Source organism: Anser brachyrhynchus, assembly GCF_964034855.1.
Source record: "Anser brachyrhynchus genome assembly, chromosome: 5".
Taxonomy (NCBI): domain Eukaryota; kingdom Metazoa; phylum Chordata; class Aves; order Anseriformes; family Anatidae; genus Anser; species Anser brachyrhynchus.
The window spans coordinates 32,664,912-32,688,172 of record NC_137699.1 but is presented as its reverse complement, the minus strand read 5'-3'; the positions used below and the strand labels follow the sequence as shown (position 1 = coordinate 32,688,172).

Sequence of the window (23,261 nt, the reverse complement as noted above, 5' to 3'; positions counted from 1 at the left end):
TTTGCTGAAATGAGCCAATAGCAGTTTGCAGATAATTGCCTGCTATTAGTTCATTTGGGATCTTACAATGAGCAAACTGTGACTTATGGGGTGATATTTCACTGCTGTTTCAAGTATTGTGCAATAGGTGGGAACAAAGAATTTAATTTAAAGAGAGTGAAATATCTTTCAAATACAAAAGGTAAAATACATTTTTCCTCAAGGCTGCTGGGTTTGAAAGAACAAAGAATATACAAAACAGATCTATGCAGTCTGCATAGATGTTATTTCTAAAAATCAGCAAGGAAATATTAAGAACAAACCAATGCATTATTAGGACAAAACTAGTTTACCTTCTCTAAACTAATTAATATTTAACTATAGTGACGGTCACAAGATTTGTGATCAATAAATCAAATGGGTTAACGGTGACGTCTTAAACAATCAAATTCTGAAATCATCAAAGGAATGCAACAGCTAGTAAAATCATATCACCAGGTTAACACAGAAAGAATTGTTTTTCATCAATCCTTTACCAAGAGATCGAAAGTGATGGCTGCCTGCCTTTGATCTGAAGCTGCTCCTCAGTTCATTGCATATCTGCCAGTCATGGATTTCTGACAGAATTGTGTCCTCTCTGGACAGTCTAGGTGAGATGAGTCCCAGTGTTGCAGGACTGAAGCATTACACTGATATATCCAATGACAAGTGTCTTCACCTCCCAGCCACTCCGAAGTGGACTTCAGATACTTTCCTACTCAATAGGACTGATAAACCACGAGAAAGAGATCCTTTTCCTAATAGCCATAACTTTTCTTTAAAAAATAATAATACATAAAAAAAGGCAAGGCTGGGATGGACTTCCACTGACACAGGGATTAAGGAACCCTGTTATATCGGAAATCCAGGGACAGTTAAATGACTTCTGCTTCCTAGGAACATCCAGTGTGGTCTAAGTCTCTTTTAAGACAGATACTTTTGGACATCTCAGCCAAGGTTTTTTAAGTGCATTTAAAACCAATGAAACCACAGTACTTCGGCATCTGCCACTTAAAACTTGGCCTGTGCCACCACAGACAGACCTGATGCTGTCAAAAAAGCACTGAAAACATGACTCAGCTGGGGTGAACAGGAGATAACGTTAAAAACTCTTCTTTCACCCTTTCTTTAGCATAAAGGTTGGACAGTATAGGCAGCATGGATTTTGTTTAAAATGATCCCTGAATCTTCATATCTATAACTCACAGTTGAACCATTGCTTTCCATTGTCAACTCAAACTCAGGGTTTCCTAGCAGCTCTTAAAATATACATATCTATATACATACACACACACACACACACTAATCTTCACAGACCTGTTAACAACTATCCTATCACTGCACCCTGAGAAAATTAGGGAGGTAGGTAAAGCCTCATCTGAAGGATCTCATCTGAGGAGAAAGTCTTGTCTGGACTACCTGAGAATAAATGTTGCCTTTACTTTTTTCAGTGTGTCATTTAATTTATGAAAATGTAAGTTTACCCAGATGCATTTGGTTAGGAATTATTCCGATTCAATTGCACATAAACTGGAATAACAGCTAATAAAAGGAAATCTTTCCTGCTTATTTCAAGTAAGCTAACACCCACTATGGGCTAACACAGCTAGGAATTTAATGTAGCTTCCTGAATTGGCTACATATTTCTTAACTTCAATATTTGCTTATAATGGCAACAGCTACACCGACAAAAGTTAGAAGCTTCAGTAATAAGTTGCGCACTGAAGCAGAGAGAGGAGATTTCTGACTGCATGCTATATTACGTTTTCACACAATGGTATGTATTCTTTCATTAAATATTCAGCAATTTAATAGTGCTAGGCACATTACATTTATATATTTGGAAGTTTTAGGACTTTCAGTTAGCCAGTTACATAAAATACCCTCTTGAACTTCTATATCAGATCATCTTATGTTTCTCATGGTGCCATTTTCTCCAGAAGTGTGTGTACTGCTGGAAACAACTTTATTTTCAAGTCTTCTATCTAAACTTGTTTTTTCCGTCATTCAGACATTTATTCTGGGAGGAAGAGGCAGGCCTGTGGGTGGGGAAGGAAACGATGGGGCATTCCCCTTACATGATGCTTCTGGAGCTAGAGGGCAGCGTAATCCCTTTCAACAACAGCAATTCAAACTTACATTAACCCTTCATTATTTAATAGTGTATCTGTCTTTCAGCATGCTTCTAAGAAAATTTATGATCTCTATTCTTAGAAGGTACTTTTGTTACATTACGTAAAAACAACGTTACACATAAAGACCTTCTGTGCTCTCTGAAAACATTCTTTATGGAATTGTAGATTATGACAGCCTAAGAACAAATTTACTTAGATATGTTAACATGCACTGCAGTTATGTCTCCTCATTTTAGGGTCTTTCGCATAATATAACTGCTTTCTAAAACACTGCTTCCATGTAAACTCTATCTGTTTTTGTGACACTGCTGTCACAAAGTATAGCAGGTGTTGTCTCAACTAATCCAGGTCAATTTAAAGCTTTCTGGTGGCATGCTGCAGAATTCAACATTCACTTGCTTCACATCAGGTAAGAATCAACATCTATTTCCATGCTGCAGTTTGTAATGATCTGACACTCAGTACTTTGTTGCACCTCAGCGGCTGACACAATTCCAATATCTACTTTATACATACATAATAGCTGTAAGCACAGAAAAAGGACAAAGCACAATCTGTCAAATCTACCAACATTTTGGATTTATCCCCCAGATATTTTCTTGTCTGATACATGCACAAAACTTCCTCAACTGATTTTAAGGAGTCATGGTTGAAGCTTATATTCTCATATAACAGTGATATATATCAGATAACCACAAGGGTATAGATGAGCAATAAAATAACCACAATACAGAAATAAAAGAAGTGAATGGATGTTCTCTAATACAGAGAAGAAAGAGAACCTGAGGTCATACAGTGAGGTTGGAAGTATCGAATTATTAACAGATATCCAGTGAACCGGCAACTGGTGTATCTGTCTCTGTAATTAGCTCCTGGGTACACACCTTTCCAGGACACTTGAGGTATGAGGCAAGCTTCTATGACATTAGAAATCCATTTAGGCTGCATAAGAGGAAAAAGGATAGTGAATGACATGCAATATTACACCACTGCTACCTCAGTCCTGCATGATTTGAAGGTACGTGGATTAACAGATTAAACAGCACAACATGAGGGAATCAATACGCAGCCATTTACTAAATACATATCATAAGGTTCTCAACAATTACATTGGAAAGTCAAATATTCCATTAACAGTAGATTCTGTATTTAGGAGAAAAAGAAAATAAATAAATAAAATAGTACATGTATGCCACATAACTATGTAAGAGCACTACCTTCTTAGGCATAATAGACAGTTTAAAATCGAGAGTCCTGGAGAGAGAGAGAACCCCAAAGTCCTTTGCAAACTGACTGATGGTACTTCTGCCCTAATGTTCATTTTAGAAAGTGCTGAAACACTGAAAGCTTCTGAAAACGAAAAGACAACAGGGATTTTCTTGATGTTTAAAAATGGTAAAGAGGGAAACAAATGATATGCTGGATCCTGATTGGAATCTTGAGCAAAATAGTGGAAAACGGCACTAAATTTGATTAATTAAGAATAGGAATACAGTTAAAAAGACAATATTTCATGGAATAAAAGGTTGTCCTAAACTCACCTCTTTCTTTGAAGACAACGGCTTTGTCCACGTGAACAACCCCTATAGCTCCTGACCTCTCTTCAGTCTTTAAACACCCTAGAGTTGCATCCCACCTACCAATTTACAACCACACCTGCACAACAACATAATCCATCAGCTTTCCAAAGCATGGCAGAAAACTACTTCTGAGACCTTTTTGGCTAAATACATATAAAAACCACGTTCTTCCTTCATAGATATTTTCTTTTTATTCATTCATTATAGAATCAAAAAATCATTAAATGTTAGAAAAGACCTCCAAGATCATCTGGTCCAACCATCCCCCTACTTAGTTTATTTGTTGATATTGCATACTTTACCATCCACTGCGCGTCACAGATATTAAAGAAGACACCAGGTCTCCAGGGAACAGACCAGGAAGTGCTAGTGCAGCAAGCTCCTTGTTTTCCCAGTGACATTCACCTGATGCACGTATAATAAAAAAGAATAAGAAACCGATGTTTTTGTCAGGGACCTTCTAGGTCTGTCCATGGCCAGCAGATTTCAGAAACATACAACCTTTGCACTTTCTGTTTCTTCTGAGAGGACTCATTGTATCTCTGATTACAACAATCTGATAGTTATGTATGCTTGTTTACAGTCTGTATGCTAGGCACAGATTATTAATAGGTGTGCCACTGATTCTAATACCAGGGAAATGCAGTTCATACTGACCTTGCAAACTTCCCTTCCAGTGCCAAGCCTATTTTTCATAATAACTTGCTTCATCCTACTTTTCACTCTGACCACCAGTATTTCAATTTTTATTTAGCTTTTTAGTTAACAGATCAGATTTATGCAGTTGTATCACAGGTTGTGGTCTTGTGGTTTTCCCTTGCCAGAAAGAGTTCTCTCTCTCAAATTATATTTTCATACAAGACCACAAGTACAGGATTTTTTTGCTCAGCTTCATCTATGCCTACCACCAGTGCCTTGGCAGTAGCTATTGTGCAGCAACATGGAAGATTCCATCCTCTACAATTTCTCTTCAATACCGCCAGGAAAATATGGAAGTACTGCCACAAGTCTTCTCTCAGTATCTGCCAAGTTCCTTTCCAGGAGAGATTCCAATTCCTTCATGCCAAAATTTAGTTTTCATAGGCATAAGTTGTGAAAAGGTGGGATGCACAGGAGTTCTGTTAAGAGATTAAACTATTTCTTACCATAAATTGTCTGGTAAATAAATAAGAGTGGGATTTATGACTTCAGCCAACTAAGACTTGGGTGTTAAGCCTAAGCTAGTCAACAGAGAGAGAAAAACATGATAGGAGCCTAAAAGACTAACTTAAACTGCTCATCTACTGAATAGCTCAAGTTGGCCAAAAGGAATCCTATCACCAGTGCCACATGGTGAATTGGTTTGTCACCAGTCCATTTTATACCTCTGAACACTTGCTAAAAACCTCTGACATGGCAGTAATAGATTGTTGTATGGATCAGCTCTTTTGGCTAAACCAGGATGGAGAAAAGCACAAGATTAAAACCTTTAAAAACCTTTATCTTCTGGCAGTATCTCTTGCGTTCTTCACGATCAAGACCCTGGACTAAATTCTCTAGTGTATTACAAACACACACTGTGTTATCTGGGGTTTATGCTGTTAGTGCCAAAGCTGCCATCTGTAAAGAGAGTGCAGAGGAACCTATCCCTACACTGGCAGAGCCAACAAAGGGGGAATTAACAAATCTGGAAGAAAAAAAGAGTTCCCATAACATCCGTTCAGCTGAGACTGGGTTGATCACTATGTTAACTGCAGTGAAAAGTGTTTCCAGGTTATCTGCACTGAACCCTAACCACTGCCCAGGGCATTCCCACTTACTGAATGAAGAGACGGGTAGAAAGGATGTCAATGAAAAAGACAAACCAGGATCATGAAACCCAATCATAATAATCGACACATAGAAGTGAAAATGCAAATGCTAAGCACATATGCATAAGCTAAAAATCAGGAGAACACAGATTCCATAAATCAGACATCTATTGATTTTTTAAGGAATCCTGCAAGTTAGGCTACCATATTCATCACTATTCACCATAATATGTGAATTGGAAAGGGGTGGAAAGAAAGGATGAAAGATGATAGGATAGACATGTTTTAAGTTTGATAGGAATAACTAATTTTCCATTTTTTTGTGTGTGTATATACACATGTATGCACGTATACGTATACACACGTGCAAGATGCCTGTGAGCCTGTGGGACAGCACAACACAACGATGCAGTTCTAGACGGTTTTGAGGGACTGAAGAATAGGTAGGGATAAAGAAAACACTACAGACATAACAGTTCCAAATTGACTACAATCCTACAGAAAATAGGAGCCATATTACGGGGTCTCAAAGTTACCTTGTGAAAATACAATGATGCGAAGTGAAGGTCTACAGCAGTTCTTAGCAAATTCCTAGCAGACACAAAATGGAGTTGGAGGCCTACTAGATGGTAGTTTTGCATCATCACAATACACCCTTTTAGAATTAGAGTATAAATTGGAGTCTTAGAAGTAGAGTATTAGAGCCCAAAATATTAAGGCTGCTCCCCATGGACAGGGTGTGCTGCAGCCCAGCGAAATAAAAGATGGACCCAGAGGAAATTAAAAAAAAGGAAGAGTCAGGGTATACAAGGTGCCTTGTGCCACGCTGCTATGGCCTTATTCTTGTGGGCCCAACTGCACTGTGTGGAAGAAAGCAGGTCTGTGCCTAGCTACAAAACAGGCTACAGAAGGCAGTTGCAAGAGACAGCAATTAAAGCAGCACCAAATTAGATGACAACCTCAGGACACAGAGGCATGTAAGAAAGGCAGTTGGTAGGATACAGTATGTACTAGGCCACATGAAGTTGGCAAAAACTGTTAGGAAAACAAATGAAATATCAGGAACCTTGAGGGGAAAAAAAAAAAAAAAAGAGAGACTTGTCATCAGGAAATAAATCCATGCAGATAGTGTTAGGATGCTAACTCCAATCACAGCACCAATATTAATAATCTTCTTAATAACAAGACAATTTAGTAAGTATGGAGCCCTGATGGTACGCTGAGCATTAACAAGAGTAATGTTTTCTTTGCTTACTGTTTCAGATGAGCATGAGAGCCAAGCCTTTGGAGGGAGGTAAATCTGCGCAGTCTCCTAAAATCTGCAAGTTCTCTTATGGAAAGGATTAGGACTAAGCTTGCTAACACTGTTTTGAATATTTACTAGTTGGAAGATGACTCTCCTGTATGAATACCTTAACTTGCAGCCAGCACAATGTAAGAGGTGCAGAGTCTTTTTTCAAATTGCTGTTGGGATTGACACGGTGAGGAATGAACTTGGTAGAACGAATTCTCAGGGGGTGGGAGAGCCCTAGTATCCACGACTTCCTGAATGGACTAAAAGTTGGGGATAAGTTAAGCTGCTGTTTGGCAAATTGTTTCCTTCTTTTCAAAGACACTTCTGTCATTTGTGCCAAGATTTTAACTTTATTTTTGGATCCAAAAAAATCACCTTTAGGTTGAAAAAACATGACACAGTTTTTGCTCATGGCCTGGAATAACAGAAGCAAGATTTATGAATTGCACCAGTCCTCTTTTGGTAGGAAACCGAATTTCTGCAGACAGAAGAGTGGTCACTGCCATTTCATTTTTTTCATTTGTTTCCCTCCCAGTAAGGATACATAAAAGAAAGTGGAGATGATAGCCAGACGATCCCACTGTAATCAGAACACAGAAAACAGAAGACAGCAGGTTGTGTTGTAAAGAATGATTATGTCTATAAGGATATTTCTTTATCTTGCCTTTTCATTTTACTAATTTTCTTGATTTCCAGAGAGCAAGGTGTAGAGTGACAAGCTCCTTGATCTACTTACTATACCACACTTCCCAAATGTAAAGCATTTAAATGTGGACATTTCATAGAAAGGCTTTTATTTTACTTTTGACAGGAAGTCTTTAAATATAATGACCCCTTCCTTTCCCTTAAAAGACCAGTTTGGGTTCAATGCCAAAATAGTAATGACGAAATTAGGAATCTGTTCCTTACTAAGGAAGAGTGTCTCTCATTACTACAAGGCTGAGCTTCATGGTTTGACAACTTTATGAATTATCCTAGCACACTGGCACATCCAAACACTACCATGGCTATTTTGATACTCCAAACACACACTAAGCTGGACTTTGAAAATACACCTCAACTCTCATATCCAGACAACGTTACAGATGGGAATGAGTAGCAGAAAACCTAAATGACTGATTGCTAGATTATAACAGCACTGATCTGATCCATTTTAAGGCAAGGGGGCCTCTCTTTCATTTCTTTCAAAGAACTTTCCGCCTGTTTCAGCTTCATGCTGAAGATGAGAACATCACACAAGAAAAACGCCCTAGTGTGAAATCAGTGCAAGGACATCAAAGTAGTGAAACACAGAATGAACATCTGAAAAAAACAAACAACCCTACAACAACAAAGATTCTTGGGAAGTTTTCTGATTTCCTTTCAGACCATGGATAAATTGATTCAACGTTAATGGACTATTTGTGCTTGAAAGAAAATGACTGAGGACAGTCCCTCTCACCAGTCCTGAGCTATTTCACTTGCAGGCAGTAGGGAATACAACCATTTCTAGATACATCTGGTAAGTGTCCATGCACACAAGAGAAAGGCATACAGAAAGCACTGGTGGCAAACACACAACATGAGGAAGCTGAATTCTCTGGATAGCTCAACTCAAGCTCTGTTGTTTGTTTCAAGAGAAAACAAAAAACATTTTTTACTAGAGTTAATGCAACACTGTGACTGCTGGAGTCCAGACCTGCTCCACCATCACTTCTTAAGTACTACTTACTTTTGGAGTCATGAGAAGAGCGCCCACTTTCTGAAAGTGATTGGTGGAGAAATGGTATGAGACTGTCAGCCCCCTTCACTAATTACTCATTTTAACCAGGTCTGTATCATACAGTTATGAAAGATGCTACATATCCCAGTAGAGAGTTCCTGAAGATCATGGACTGACTGTTATTGGCCTGCAGCTGGAGTTTCTTCACTGGCCAGGAGTCAATTCAGGTTAGTCCACACAAGGGAGAAAAATAAGGTTTCTACTCAGCCCTTGAACCAGCGAGCTAAGAGGGACAGCAGCCAGAGCCCTAGCTCTTTGCTCCCGGTATACCAGCCAGCACATGTGAGCCAGCACAATGAGGAAAGCAAACAAGAAGTCAAGAGCTTGTGCATTTTTCTTTTCTGTTGGCCCTCAGTAACTGCCTGAAACACAAGTCCTAAAGCAAGCCTGGCTCTGCCCACACTGCAGTATATCAGTGTGAAATCCCTTACATAAGGGAGCTTGCAAGGTGATAAAATGCCTCACAGTGGCATGTAGCTTTCAATGGTTAACACAGACACCATCTGAAAGTTTCTTAAATTCTGCACAGTTCCTAGACTTTGTGTGCACTCTTTCAAAATAGAAATAAGCTATCAGACCGTAAATGGGTTCTTTGGCTCATTATTCCCACCAAATACAGCACACCTGCCAGAGTTTATGTACATTAAATAATGTTCGGACTTCAGATGCTCACCCAGCACCTTATTTTAACTGCTCAGATGTAAAGAGTCTGGAGCTGTAAAAGACCAAATACAGGTTTCAGTAGTACTGTTTTTTCTATATATGATTGTCCAGAGTTCCCACTGCCAACCTAACACTCCACTAAAAATTGTCCCAGTGAAGGGGACAGCAATATGAAAAAAATCACTGATGTCATTTCAGTCTCCCCTCAGTGCTCAACCAGAGCTTCTTCCAGAGTTCTCACAGCACCACGCATCTCAAACCACTGTCTTGTCTGTGCCAGCTCCCCAAAGCAGCCTCTGCATCAGGAAGTTGTAAATGACACGTTCTGTAAATAACGTAAGTGCCCCAATGCCACATCAGTAAAAGACCCAGCTTCTTTGCAAGTGAAGGATGAACTCCATTTACAGTAATGAGAAAGCGACAGAGCATGCACAACAGACACACTCTGAGAAAGCTGCAGTCAATAGCAGAGACGATATTCTTTTGGAAGAAGATGTTGAAGCATTTGCATTGCCCTCTACCTAGGAATGGCTTTGCCAAGCAGTTGCATTTTGCATTAAGAAAAAGAGAGCCACATAACCTGTTCCATAACCCTATCTGAAGTATTCAATATAGAAACTGTTACTGCATCTTTCTCTATCAAACTATCTCGGGAGGGCTGGGTAGACAACAATTGTTGAAACAGTGAATTCCTACTTTAGTGTCTTTTACCCAGAGAAAGGCTGGACCTTAAAGCTACTCTGAGGCACAATGAAAAGCCAGTTTGGTTCCCAGGATGTTAATAAGGCCTCACTGACAGAGCACTGCAAGGGAGCAAGCTGCAGCGTGCTGGGCAGAGAGAGGCCTGCGCTGAGATTTGAAGGCAGTCGTGGCCACTGCTACACCACCACATCAACACGCCAAGGGCACGCAGCACAGTGCCCAGGCCCGTGCCTCTGAAGAAGGGATGAAGTTACCTGGAAGGTGGACAAACACCTTCACCTGCCATCATCTCCCCAGCATGGTCCCAGCAGCTTCAGGCAACAGTCAATCACCTTGCAAACATCTTCTTCACAGCCTCAGCTAGAAATTCTTGCCAGGAACCTCAACTTTGCCAGCAAGCGCATTGAGTCTGCCAGTGCCAGCTGAGATTCCCAAATGGGCTTCCTCGCAGCTGAGCCTCTCATCACCAGCTGGACTCCAGAAGAGGAAAGCAGTCAAACAAACACTCAGAGGAAGCTAAGAAGGTGGAATTTGAAACCAAGCACAAATTTCAGTAGGGCATTTAACAGTTCAGTAGCCAAGATTTCAAACGTCTTATTTGCATCATGGCTAGCATTCTCTGGTGCTCTAAGCAATGCTCACCTCCAGATCACACTCACCCTGAGTAACGTGTGCTCTGTTCTTTGCATGCACTTGTCTTTCTTCTTTATGCATCTGAGAATCTGAGCTTTGGAACTAAAGACATAAAGACATCAAGAGACTGCTTTGCATTCTCTCACAGTTCATGCCACATGTAAGGGAAACACAGACACAAGCTATGCACTTCTAACAAGACCTAGGGACCCCAGTGCATCCTTCACTGAGCTCAGCCTGCCAGGTGCTCCTACGGACTGTGTGGAAGAGATTCCAAGCCACATGAGAAAGAACAAGATGCAGTAGGGCTAAAAAGGTGCAGGGAGACCACGAATGGCTCTTCGCAGCAGGCAAAAGAGTCAGAAAGTTTCCAAGACCAACAAAAACAAATTTAACTTAAGAAAACTGATGATGCTTAACACACAGCTTTGTCAAAAAGATGAAGGTGATGGAGAAAGGGAACCTGACTACTGTACTTCAGTTAATACTCACAAAATATGTTACTTTTAGATAGCACTGGCATTTGGTTGTACCTAGAAACCCAACAACAGCAACTATAGCTCTTCTCTCGCTATTCCCAAGATGAAACTACAGTCTGAAACTTGACTCAGTGTCAGAAATGACCAAACTTGCATTCAGAATATCAATCACATCACCAGAGGAACAAGAGGAGATTTCACATCTATTCATCAGTGCTGTGCCTTTTCAGGAGCAGATAAAGATACATTATAGAAAAGTAATACAAAGGCACACCTTTAAGGAGAATGCTTCTATGCTCCACCAATATTGTCAAAAAACTCTCATCAGTAATCCAACATCCAATGCAAAAGAATGTATCTTTTCTTCCAAAGCAACACATTTAAATTTCCACCAAAATTGTGTTATAAATTCTCCTTAGTTGTACTTCATTAAAAAAAGAGCTAATAAATAAAAATAATTCTGTACACTGGACTTATTTCAAGGAATCAGAACATACTGTTTTATGTGTCATCACATCTGAGTAAGGGAGATAAAATAGGTAAAACAAGTTGAGGATTAAAGCACCAAGACTAAGTAGCCTTCCCCAAACCATATGCAAAGCTAGTGACAGAACGAGAAACCAATCCTAGGAAATCTAACTCCCTTACCATTTTGTAAAAGAGTTAAAATAACATAAGCTTCCAGTTCCAGTTTAATTTAAAGTCACGTTAAAAGGAAAAAATGGATTTATTCTGTACATTTGCTTTTAGTAATACATTAGGACAATTGAAAGAATGACAGATGCATCCAGTGCTGCCAGTGCTTATAATTCTATTCTGAACCTAGTTCTCTACAGTGTTTTTCTTAAACATGTAGTTTCTGGAGCCATGTAATGACATGAAAATTACAGCAACAAAAATTGCTTAATAGTTACCCAGGATAGAAAACACAAACTGGAAAGACTCAGAAACCAGATGGCTCATAAATATGTTTGTTTTAATTTGATGATACTTAACCCTATCTTGTGATGTGAAACCTGAGTCTGTAGAGGTTAGGTACCAGAAAACCTGTTCATACTATATATCTACCCTTTGCCAAGCTCAAAAAGACTAAAAGCATGACTCTTTCAGCTGTTACTTATCATCAGTTTTGTTCTTTGTTCCTTTGTGTGTTTGGGTCACTGGGAATAAAAATATATGCTTAATAGTATTCTTAAACGTTGTTGAATTTTTATTTTTTATTTTTTTTGAAAATTCATGGAAGTATTTCTGTGCACAGTAGAGTATGTAAAACATTTGGCGTGTAAAATTTAAGCCTGGTCCCAAAACTATTTTGCTGACTCCCATTTGTACTATAAATGTAGGAGCTCTCTGTCAGACAGCTCTCTGTCTTCAGAACAGATTCAGTCTTGTCCCCAGTCGTTTCAGAGCACCTCTTCTACCAACAGTCTGTACACGGTTTGGGTCAAGGCTGAAAGCAGCTTATTTTGCCTGATGAGCTAAGGGGAGACATGAATGCCTCACAAAAACATGGCGCACCACTTATTCCTCAGTACTGTAGCATCACTGATGGGATTCAGTCTACTTGTCTGAATTGTATGTCCCCTCAATTGTTTGAAGTTTTGATAGCTGAGAAGCTAACAAGGTCCAAAATTAAGAAATTTTTCATTAACAGAGCCAGGTAGCTAACAACAATGCTTTCTATTTAGTAGAACAGAACTGTAGGTATTTTCACAGTGGTACAAATTCATACAGGGATGTCAGTTCACCGACACCTACCTGACAAGGGTGACACCTAGCACTTGCTTCTCTGCAGTAGAATGGAAAGCATACATCACTAAACTAGGTGAGGGTGTATTCACATTGTCTAATTTCAGGTATTCACACTACAGGTTACTTCCACAAGACACTTACTTCAATGACTAGGAAAAAAAAACCATCGGCTTAAGAGTTTCACAAAACAAGCACCAAACAAGCAGCACTGGGAGACCAACTCTCTTTCTGTCCTCATCCAGCAATCATCATCTCCTCAGTTTTACCGGCACAGTGGTCACAGTACAACTGGACGAGTGAAATGATTTATAAAAAAGAAAGTTAGATGTTAACCTAGATTGTTTCAAAGCATCTCTACAGCCTGACTGACACAGATGAGACCAGATTGTGCCTTGGGGATTGGCAGGAGAGGTGGAGGTGGGCAAGAATGAGAGAGAGCTGAGCTAATCCTTGCCTGAGTGTTGAACTTTTTCACATTCACTCAGTCTCAAGAGTCCTAAGAAAGCCAGCAGACGAATCAGCACTTCTACATTCAAAACTCTACATTTACTTGACTTAAGGTACCTCACACTGCTCTCAGGGTGGGCTGTTGCTTCTTGTCAATTCTCTTTTGTGCAGTCACAAAGCAGTTTCTATCAGTAATGAAGTTAACTTCTCTAGCTTACTCTGCATGTACGTTGGTACTGCAGTGCATGTAAATTCCACTGAAGCTTACTTTAAAAATAACCATTAGCTAGTATTGCCATAGCTGATAGCCTATACAGTCACAACCCACAAAAGTGCCTGCAAAACGGTAATCCATATATTAAACATATGTTTAAAACATTATTACAAATAGTCACAAGCAACCCCTGGTACTGTACAGTTTTGGATAACTGTATCCACTGACAAAAATGTGGGAGAAAGATTATTTAAAGCAAAGCTTTTTGCATACTTTTTCAGGTCCTAAAATAAGTGAAAGAGATTATTCTCCATCAGGAAAACAAATATTTTTCCTTTCATTAATCTTCGCTCACATGTGCATGAAGGTACACAAGAGAGGAAAAAAAATGTTTGGAAAGTACAAAGGTAGAGGTAGAAATAAAAAATTATGCCTTATCAGAAACTAATCAGCATACCAAAAATGAAAATAGCTTTTAGAGGGGAAGCTAAATGCTTGTGTCTAATCAGAGCAAATAAATTAGAGCTTCAGATGAGGTGAAAAGAGCTAGATCTTCATAAGTCTCTTGTTTTTCTATCCTGAATAGCCAGAACACAAGTCCTTTTAAAGTAACTAAAAAGCCAGCATGGTTTATTCACCTCCTTTTGCTTATCATTAATTCACAAGGCTATTTTTGTAAATTTTACTGACTTTCAAATTTCTTCTCTGGGACTGCAATAGAGCTACAAACACAATCTGTCAAACTCTGGAAAAGTTTAAACTCTGCTAACAACTCAATAGACCTTGAAAGGCCAGGAGGCATCTGGGACTTGAAATTTGACAAAATTGCAATAGTTGGTATTCTGCAATGAATATACTATTTGGGTTTATAAGAATTGGAAAGTCCAAAGTCTCATCAAAATCTAGGCTGAGTTGCTAGCCTGTATGGGGTTAAAGAAAGCTTCTTTCAGAGATTTTAAATGCTATTTGAGCTCCTGTAGTGACTGTAAACACAGAAAATGCTCCTGTTGTGAATTACAGACTTTAAAAGTGTTACTAATATAAAGAGATCTGGATTCCAGCATATATCCACTACACACCAAAATGCCATATAGCAAACTCCAAAAACATGTTAGAGGCCAAGGAAATTTCACGTCAGTCATCCATTAGCTAAAGTAAAAGTGGCAAAAGTGTATTAATGACTTAGAGCGCAGTAGGAAAAAAAGGAAATTATAAATAACAGATACTCAGAAAAACAAAATTGCAGTTAAATATAACAACAGAAAATACAAAAAAAAAATCAAGACATCTAAGACATTAGAAGTGTATAAGTATAATCATCCAGGCTCCTTACATTACCTAAAACATTAGTCAAGACACCAGGTATTGCAAGACTGCCAAATGAACTATACAGGGAGGCAAATCACTTTTCTAGTTCCATTCCAGTTTGAATTCAGCTTTGCCTGAGATTGCTCAGATTCAGGCTGACAGCTCCTAACCATTTTTTTTGGTAATGCCAAACCACACTTGTTGGGCTCACCCTCTCCGCTGGAAGAGAGTTCCTACCTCCTGTCCTCTCTGTGTATCCACAGTTTCCTCCTGCCTCCCCAAGGCCAAGAGCTACAAGGGGGAATGGGGAATTGCTGCCCTATGATAGAGGAGCAGGAGAGGGAGTTAGGCATGGCGGTGCAGAAACACAGACGCCACTACACAAGCAGGAGGGCTGTGCAAGCGCCAAAAACCAGGTCACAGGTCTAGCAGACATTTACAGAGCACCCTTGGGATAGCTCTTATCCAAAATACTGCCCATCCCCTCCCAACAGGGCACTCAGAGTTCACCCTCAGCATGTAGAAAAAGGTCCCGGTCACAGCTGCAGAGCGGTTCAAACCAGATGTGTGGAAGCAGGCACTTGTAAGGGTCCTGTGGGGAGGTAGAAGCTGGATGCAAAACTACTCAGAAGCCCAGGCAGTTCAAGGTCGCTCCTGTGCTGATGGCATCTCTGCTGTGGGAAGCAACATTTCAGTGAACTGTGAATGTGAACCAGTAGTAACCTGTTTGGCTCACTTCACGTTTAGGTTCCAGTAAGACTTCAGTTAATGGGTCAGTTCTGACTCAAGGGGTACAAAGTTCCAGTTGGGGTTTTGTAGGACTCCTGGATGGCACAAAAACTCTTCATTATGACAATGCAGTAACTGAAATTTCTTGCCCTCTGCACTTTTATTCTGCTCTTCAAAACACTATCACATCCCTTTGTTTCACCTCCTAGATGGCTCTCAGTTACTTTTATCAATCCTACGTTCTCAATGTTTAAACATCCAACTCCATAAACACAGAGACAGTGGAGAGGTGTGGGTGCATTAGCCCAAGAAAGTTTGTCTGTCTCTACCCTCAAACACATGCTGTACCATACTCTAGAAAAAGAAAAACCCAAAGTGAGCAACTGAAATGCAAGAATAAACACAATTCTTGGCTGATTTGCCAAAGCTTATGGGATTTCAAATACCAATTAACTGAAAATCTGTGATGTCTTATTAACAGACATGGCTCCCCTGTTATGTAGGGCAAAAGTTGAGTTGCAAGGATACATCTGTGCTTTTTGGAAAAACTTCAACTTTTTATTTTATACTTCACTCTCATTCTCAAACACCTTTTATCTCTGATGAGCTGCTATGTCAATAGGTGCCTCTTCTTCCTTTAAACTCAGTGCCATTTTCAGGGAGTTTCTTTCCCTGATGTAAAGCCAGTTAGAAACCTTAACAAATTTTTCATTGACAAGTGGAAGGAAACATCGTACAGAATCATGTAACATTTCACATTTTCCCAGCCAGCTTCATCTTAAGGAGCACATACAGAGAAACAGCCTGAACTTCTCCTAAAGAAATAAAGCCTGACCTGTGGATGAGTATCTTACTGAAATACTGAGCTCTTTATTTCCACAGTATATATGGCAGAGTTGTCTTTTCTAGGTGAGGAAGACTGAACGGTCATCTCTGTTTCCTTTTATGTTATTTCTCTTTGTTTTCGTTATTCCTCATGGGCCCGACAATTGTGCTGGTATCTTACACACTGGAAGCAGCAGCAGCAGCATGGAGGCATAGCAGCTCAAGGAAAGCACTTAGATACAGCATACATCAGGAATGCAAATGCTTCGGGGACACTGCCACTTGCTTGGGAGCTGTTGTCTTTAGGCCACACAGAGACCTGGGCTGGCCCTGATGCCATTTCCATTTGCTCTGCTATAAACGTCCTATAGCTGGAGCTCTCCTCTTGCACATTGGGCGTAAAAAGGAAGGAAGCTTGCATCCCCCAGGCACAGCCCCTCTGACCTCTAATGCTGCTGAAGTTGTTACAGTCCGAATCACTTAAGAGACAAATAAGAGATGCTCCTGTGCACACACAGCCCACTCGTATGATCTGCCGCCTCTCTCACACTAGATTTCAATTCTCCCTACTCCTCACTCAGAGCACTTCTGTCAGACCAGCTGCAACTCGCCTCTATCAAACACCTCAACTCACCACTTCTGCAAGCTGGCTCGCTCTCATACCTGCCACGGGTGTCATCTTTGTGCACAGCCACGCGGGTCCTGTCCTGCTGATGGCAGGCCACACCAAAGCACGGGGTTTGTTATACTCCAGGAGAGGAGTGAAGCAGGGGAGCAATTATAATGGAATGAGAGGAAGAGGAATTGTGAGAGGAAGAACTGATGCTGAGAGACAGGAAAAGACTATAAGCTTGATCCAATTAATTAACATAATTAATGTCATTATTTTCCTCCTCTGATTTAAGCATTCAGTACAGAAATCATGCTTACTCGTAAGAGTCTCGGATAAAAGTCTCCAGACACAGAAGGCAAGATGTTCCATGCTGTAACTGTGCTCACATAGAGATCTATCAATTTGCATTAACTAAGAACCCCATGGATTCCTTCCTCTCCATTTATTTCTGAAAGAGCTCACCTGCCTCTCCTCTCAGCAGCTGCTTTGCGCTTCTGCTTTCACTAAATGTTTGCAAAAAAAACATGATATCTTTGTTTCTTTACATTTCTGAGGAATTTGATCCAATAAGAAGCTTCAAGGTACAAACACCAATACCAGCCGCTGTGTATATGTGCAGCAATGAACATCAGCCTGAGGACAACCACCTGCATACACAAATCCAGGTACAAATCAGTATGTGCTTTTACAAGATAACTGAACAGCTTTAATACAGGATTTTCCAAGTTACTGGCAAGCCTAAAGAAATTTAAAAAATAAAATAAAACTGTCATAGGTCAACCTGAAAATTTCTCAAATGTTTTATAAAACTGCAAACCCAAGCACATTTCAGGAAGTGTTGAACTACAGTATTTCATGTCAAAACCAAACATGTGGTACTAAATCACGTTTTAAGATTTTTAAGTAAAGTTTTAAGATTTTTATATAAAAGCCTTTTGTAAACAAAAGTTTGAATAATAAAATATTAAAACAGTTTGACTCATTTGAATCTCTCAACATGAACTAACCGGTGCACACATAAACCTCCTGTATATAACAGCTCAAAACTTAGCCCATCTTATAAAACATTTTATTGTTACCTCATCAGCATTTTTTCACTAAAATTAATGCAAGATGAACATTTCTCTCTAGTCACACATACACCATGGATACAGTTCTACACACCAGACCAGCCAGTGCACACTCAATCTCATATACAAACGGGCTGAAGACATGGGCCCTCTGTATCTGTTATGGACTCCGGGGGTGGGAGAGGAATGCTTCTGAAACATCACTGAAGAGGGACATCCTTTTCTCCAGCTTTGATCTAATGGACCAATTAGGAACTGTAAAACTATGTAATACTGGCAGAAAGATGGACTTCTATGGATGACTACAAGACATTTTCTTCAGCTTTAAAGTAACAGTACACACACCTCACTACCAGATTTCTTCCTTTACCACTTCTGTCTTTCCTCTTGACATAGTTTACTAGATCCCAGCGCTTGCCTTCATGTCCTCCCTTACTACTGGACTCCCATACATATACCCTCCCATTTTTTCACTGTATTTCAAAGGATCCTCAACATTGCAATGTTTGTGACTTAAAAAGAAGTCACAGCCTTTTTTATTTCAAGGTACCTTCCCAATGCTTGACTTTCAGAGTTCTTTGAATTGCATATCCAGACAGGGCACAGTATCTGTAGATAAACTGTAATTTGCACAATAAAGGACCATGAACCTATCTCCCAAGTCAGATTTCAAGGATCATTTGGTGCTATTCTGGTTGCGCCTATTAAGTGAAAATACTGAAAGCACTACTGTGTCTGTACGCTACTTTAACCCAGCAGAGTTAGGCACAAGAACAAAATAAGTGAGTTCTTCCAAGAAGAAGCAGAAGAGAATGCAGCCCCCCTCCCCTCCACTCTTGGCATGCTCTTTTCTAGACAAAGGGATACACAAATCAGTAAAGGTTTGCGTAAGTGAGATAGATGTGTTCATTTATTTTAAGGTCCATGAATCTGTTCTCAGTTGGTTTATGACAAAATGAGGTATTCCTACGTGTGTCTTCATGCATGTGTAGACTGATTAAACTTCAACCAGCTTACATTCACTTTATAAACCAGGCCAGCTCAATCTTGAGATGTAGACAAACTCAGGGAGAGGGAGAAAATCTTTTTGGACTTCTGAAAACAGTTTGATGGAAAAATGCAAGGGACACGTGATACCCAGGAATGGGGCATTCACCATTGCCATGCTGATATACCATTCTATGCCTACACCCCACAGCCGTGCTGGCCATTTTACTCCTAAACCTTCTGTCAACCTTCCCATAACCATAACTGCTTCTCCAGCTGAAATTAAACATAAGCTATCCTATCCCATGATGGCTCTATTACAACTATTAGGAAGGGCTATAAAGAGAAACTTGACAAAATGCCTCTACTAATATTATCTCAAGAACTGTGGTTATACTCCAATAGCTAAAGTTCTGAGCAATGACATAAACATGAGTGCGTTTCAGGAAAGGGGCTTGAGGTTTGCCCAGGGTGTATGTTGTGCTGTAATTTTGCAAATAGTTTGCACTCCCCACCCAGAGGCAAGAGCACAACATCCGGCCAAGCACAACCCAGTTTTTCATAGGGAAGAGGACTGGCCTCTCCCTTCCATTAAGCTCAAGTAATCAAAGGAGAATAAGCCCATATGAAGACTCAACGCAATACTGGTGTTTAAAATGAAAAGGAAATTCTCCCACACATTCATCTGGTGGCTTTTTTTCACCACCTTCCCAGTCATCTCCCAAGAACTGAGGCTAGCATGCTACCTCAGCCTCAGAATGACTGTGACGTTGTGCCGACACAGAACAACGCACATTGGTACACTGAATCCTTTTGTTTGTGTTGTGTGCTGATTCTTTCTCCTGTTCTCTCTAACTTCCTGAACTTTCTTATAGAGTCTTGATTTTTACACCAAAATGAGTTCTGACCTCCTCCAGTGTTTTGATGTGCCTAAAATTCTCAGTGGATGTGAACTCTCGAACTACCCTTTTAGGGTACAGGTCATTAGAAATGCATATACCAGCCAGTAAAACAAAAGAGAAAGAAGTGGACCTGTAAATTCCCTCACCATCAGGACCTTGGGCTTTCCAAATAAGGAAGGAAAGATAAAGCCACTCTGAGAATCTACTCCAGGAAAGCTTCCTCAGTTCCTCAGTGGAAACACAAGTGGTTTTTAAAATAGTTGACTGCAGAGCTGACCATAATAACCCAGTGAGACAAACCACCCCCATGTGAAGATCATGACAGCAGCTACACAGTTAAACGCTCAGTATCCAAGTCTCTCCCTGGGCGATTGAGATTATTTTTGGCAGAAAACTGGACAGAGATTGTAAAATGTACGCTTGTTTTCATCTAGCTCTTTTCTTGCTCTCTCTGAAACACACCTTTTATTTTATTTTAAATCTCTGCTCTAATGCAATCATGCTTCAAATTACAGACTTGGAGATACAGCGATTATAATGACTGCTCCTTACACTAACCTTGCTCCCATGTTGAAAGTCATTCCACCAAAAGCACATGGATGATACTTAGCAGCTCTCGATGAGACCACATGGCACAAGAACGTAGGCTGTGGGGACACATGGCTCTGCTTTGGGCCCCCCTTTGGTGGTAAAGCACACTCCTCCCAATGGGAGTAACAGGACAGAAAAAGCCTGAAACCAATAACTCTGTGCTATGCCTTGGCATTCAATTGTAAATAGAACTAAACAACAAAACCTGCTTAAAAACTGATGTCCCAGCATATCTTAATGTAAACTAAAATATATACATGTTCAGAAAGAGCAAACTCTAGCCCCCAAAAACCTGTTTGTCTCTTCTCCTCCTCTGTCTGGAAGCAATATGATTTGTTGCACGGAGAAATACAAAAGTGTCTTCTGATCCTTGTCTAAGGATCAAGATGATGTTCCTCGCTCTGCACTGGGGTTACTATTGTAACTTCACTTCTCTGGGAAGTTCAGCAAGTCCTCTTCAGCATCTCTCTCCTAATTTTTATAACAAGATTTTCACCACAGTGCACATACAGTGTGTTCCACTCCTACCTTCCATTGATGCTTGTACGCATGCTGCCACTTTCCAACTTCTCTCCTACTACTGCAGCTTCCTTCCTAATATCTCCCTCCTTCTCTCCTACTATGACTTCATTCCTTTTGCTGTGTTTCAGAACCAAAGAGGCACAAAGATTCCTTTCAAAACTCAGCCTGAGCACCAGTCTTTAGGTGGGATATCATAACACCATCTTTCATAGTCCTGGTACCTTCTTTCCCTTTATCGATTTCCCTTATCCCTCTCCTTGGACAAAGTATCTCCTCCAAAATACACCTCTTCCTGTAAGCAACCTTCATGACTCCTAGAGCATTACTTTCTCCCATCTCTTCAGCATAGTCCCAAAGAAAGCAATCCTGTAACCACAGAGCCAAAACGGTACAGGGGTAGAGCTGTTAATTTCATGTTGAACCTTAATACAATGACAGAGCCTGATTCCAGCATAAGAGCCTCGGTCAGCTCAAGCCTTTCTAAAACTACAGATCACCTATTCATTTCAGAGAACAAAATTTACTTAGAATCAATAACCATCAAAATTTATCTGCCTCCATCACCCACTTTACGGATGTTTGATACCAGTATTTTCCTCCCCAGCTCCTTTCTCTGCACAATTTTGAAACCTAATGCTTTCCCGTTTTCAAAGGTAAAAGAGAATGGGCAAAGGAATAAGTCAGAGTCCCCCGGGCATCAGAGGGAGTTTGTACCACAGGGAGGTGGGGGCAGAAGGAGCAGGGTACTTACCCACTGCGGCGACCCACAGCCCAACCAGGCTCATGGCTGAGTGGGGCCGGGTGCGCGGCTCTTTCTGCCGGCTCCGCAGGAGCTCTGAGGCTGGGCTTGGGCTCGGGCTGCTTCGGAGGAGAATTCCCACCTCCTGCTCAGGAAGGCTCTCATGGGTCCTAGAGCCGTCGCTTTTTTCCACCCGCCCTTTCCCTCCTCCTCCTCTTCCTCCCTTTTTGCATACCGCTGCTGCACGATCAGCAAATCCGTACGGCAGTTGCTTCAGACATGAACACATCCATCTGTAAATTTTTTTAGGCATTAGTATTCACTAGGAGAAGCTGAATTCAGCATCTTCCTGGGCTGTTTCCCCTTCTTAGCCATCCCTTGCAGCTGCCTCGATGATGCCCAGAGACGCCTGCACCAAACTCTGTTGTACTTAAGATCACTCCCTAGGCGTGAAAGGCCGTTCACTGACTGCTCTGAAAGAGAAATTGGACCCCGTTACACAAGGCGGATGGCCATACCCACACCTCTCTTCCCTTAACTTCACTCATAACCACTTGCTCCTGAGCAAGACAGCCTCAGTCGGTGAGAGATGCAACAGGGACCTGCAGCGCAGCAAGGGTAGGTGCTCTGCCTCAAAGCTTTGTGCCTTCCCTCTTTAATCACTTTACTTGCTAAACTCCTTTTTCCTCTGGTCCATCAGCATTTCAATGACATTAGTTCGCTTTCAATCTGTTCACATTAGTTCTTCCTTCGCAGCAAGTATATTTTAAAACAGCTATTCTTTTTATAATCAGAATGTATTATTTCAGATTTAATTCTCCACAGACACCCTTGATCTGGATGAGGAGCGCCTTAGTCCAATTTATTGTGGACGTGGACCAAAATAATTCAGATTGGAAACTTGTGAATTTAATAGGGAGTACCTGAGTCTGAATAAAATACCATTCACACTGTAGGCACTAGAGAAATTTGGAGCTGACATGAATTAAACCCCTGATAGACCAGTATGTCTGGCACTTTCAAGGTAGAGACCTGCCTTCCATTTTTGATTATGATTCATAGATTAAATTACATATTTAGTGAATTTACTTAACCTCCTGTGAATCTGTCACTGATATCTATGAGCACCATGCATCGTTCAAGGGTAGAATTTACTTTTGTACTGTAATCATATATTTGTATCTCTGAATTTGCTCTTTGTTCAGCAATGCATTATCTCCAACAGATTTAGAGAGGCATATTTCTGAATGTGGCCCGGGTGATTTGGAGGAAAACATTCTGAGGCTCTCCCCTTCTGCCACACCAATTACAAAAGTATAGTAACAAGGCAGACAAACATTATTGGTTGTTTATTAACTAAGTTGGCACGAACTGTCACCCAAGCAAAGCAACAGAGCAAGAATAGTGTATGTTCCTAAGACAAATAAAATAAAATAAAACATTAAAAATAAGGCTGCCAGCTTTCCATCTCTTCATAAATAACTTTCTTGGCTGAGGCTCTGGAAC

General features: G+C 40.4%; 1 protein-coding gene across 1 annotated transcript in view; it reads right to left on the bottom strand.

Moving 5' to 3' along the window:
* LTK (leukocyte receptor tyrosine kinase) overlaps positions 1-23,261 on the bottom strand; it is a 110,813-nt gene that overhangs the window by 77,066 nt on the left and 10,486 nt on the right. Inside the window, 1 exon segment of the mRNA XM_080593432.1 lies at positions 21,768-22,048. Coding sequence (XP_080449558.1) covers positions 21,768-22,044 — 277 coding nt within the window. The 5' untranslated portion in view covers positions 22,045-22,048.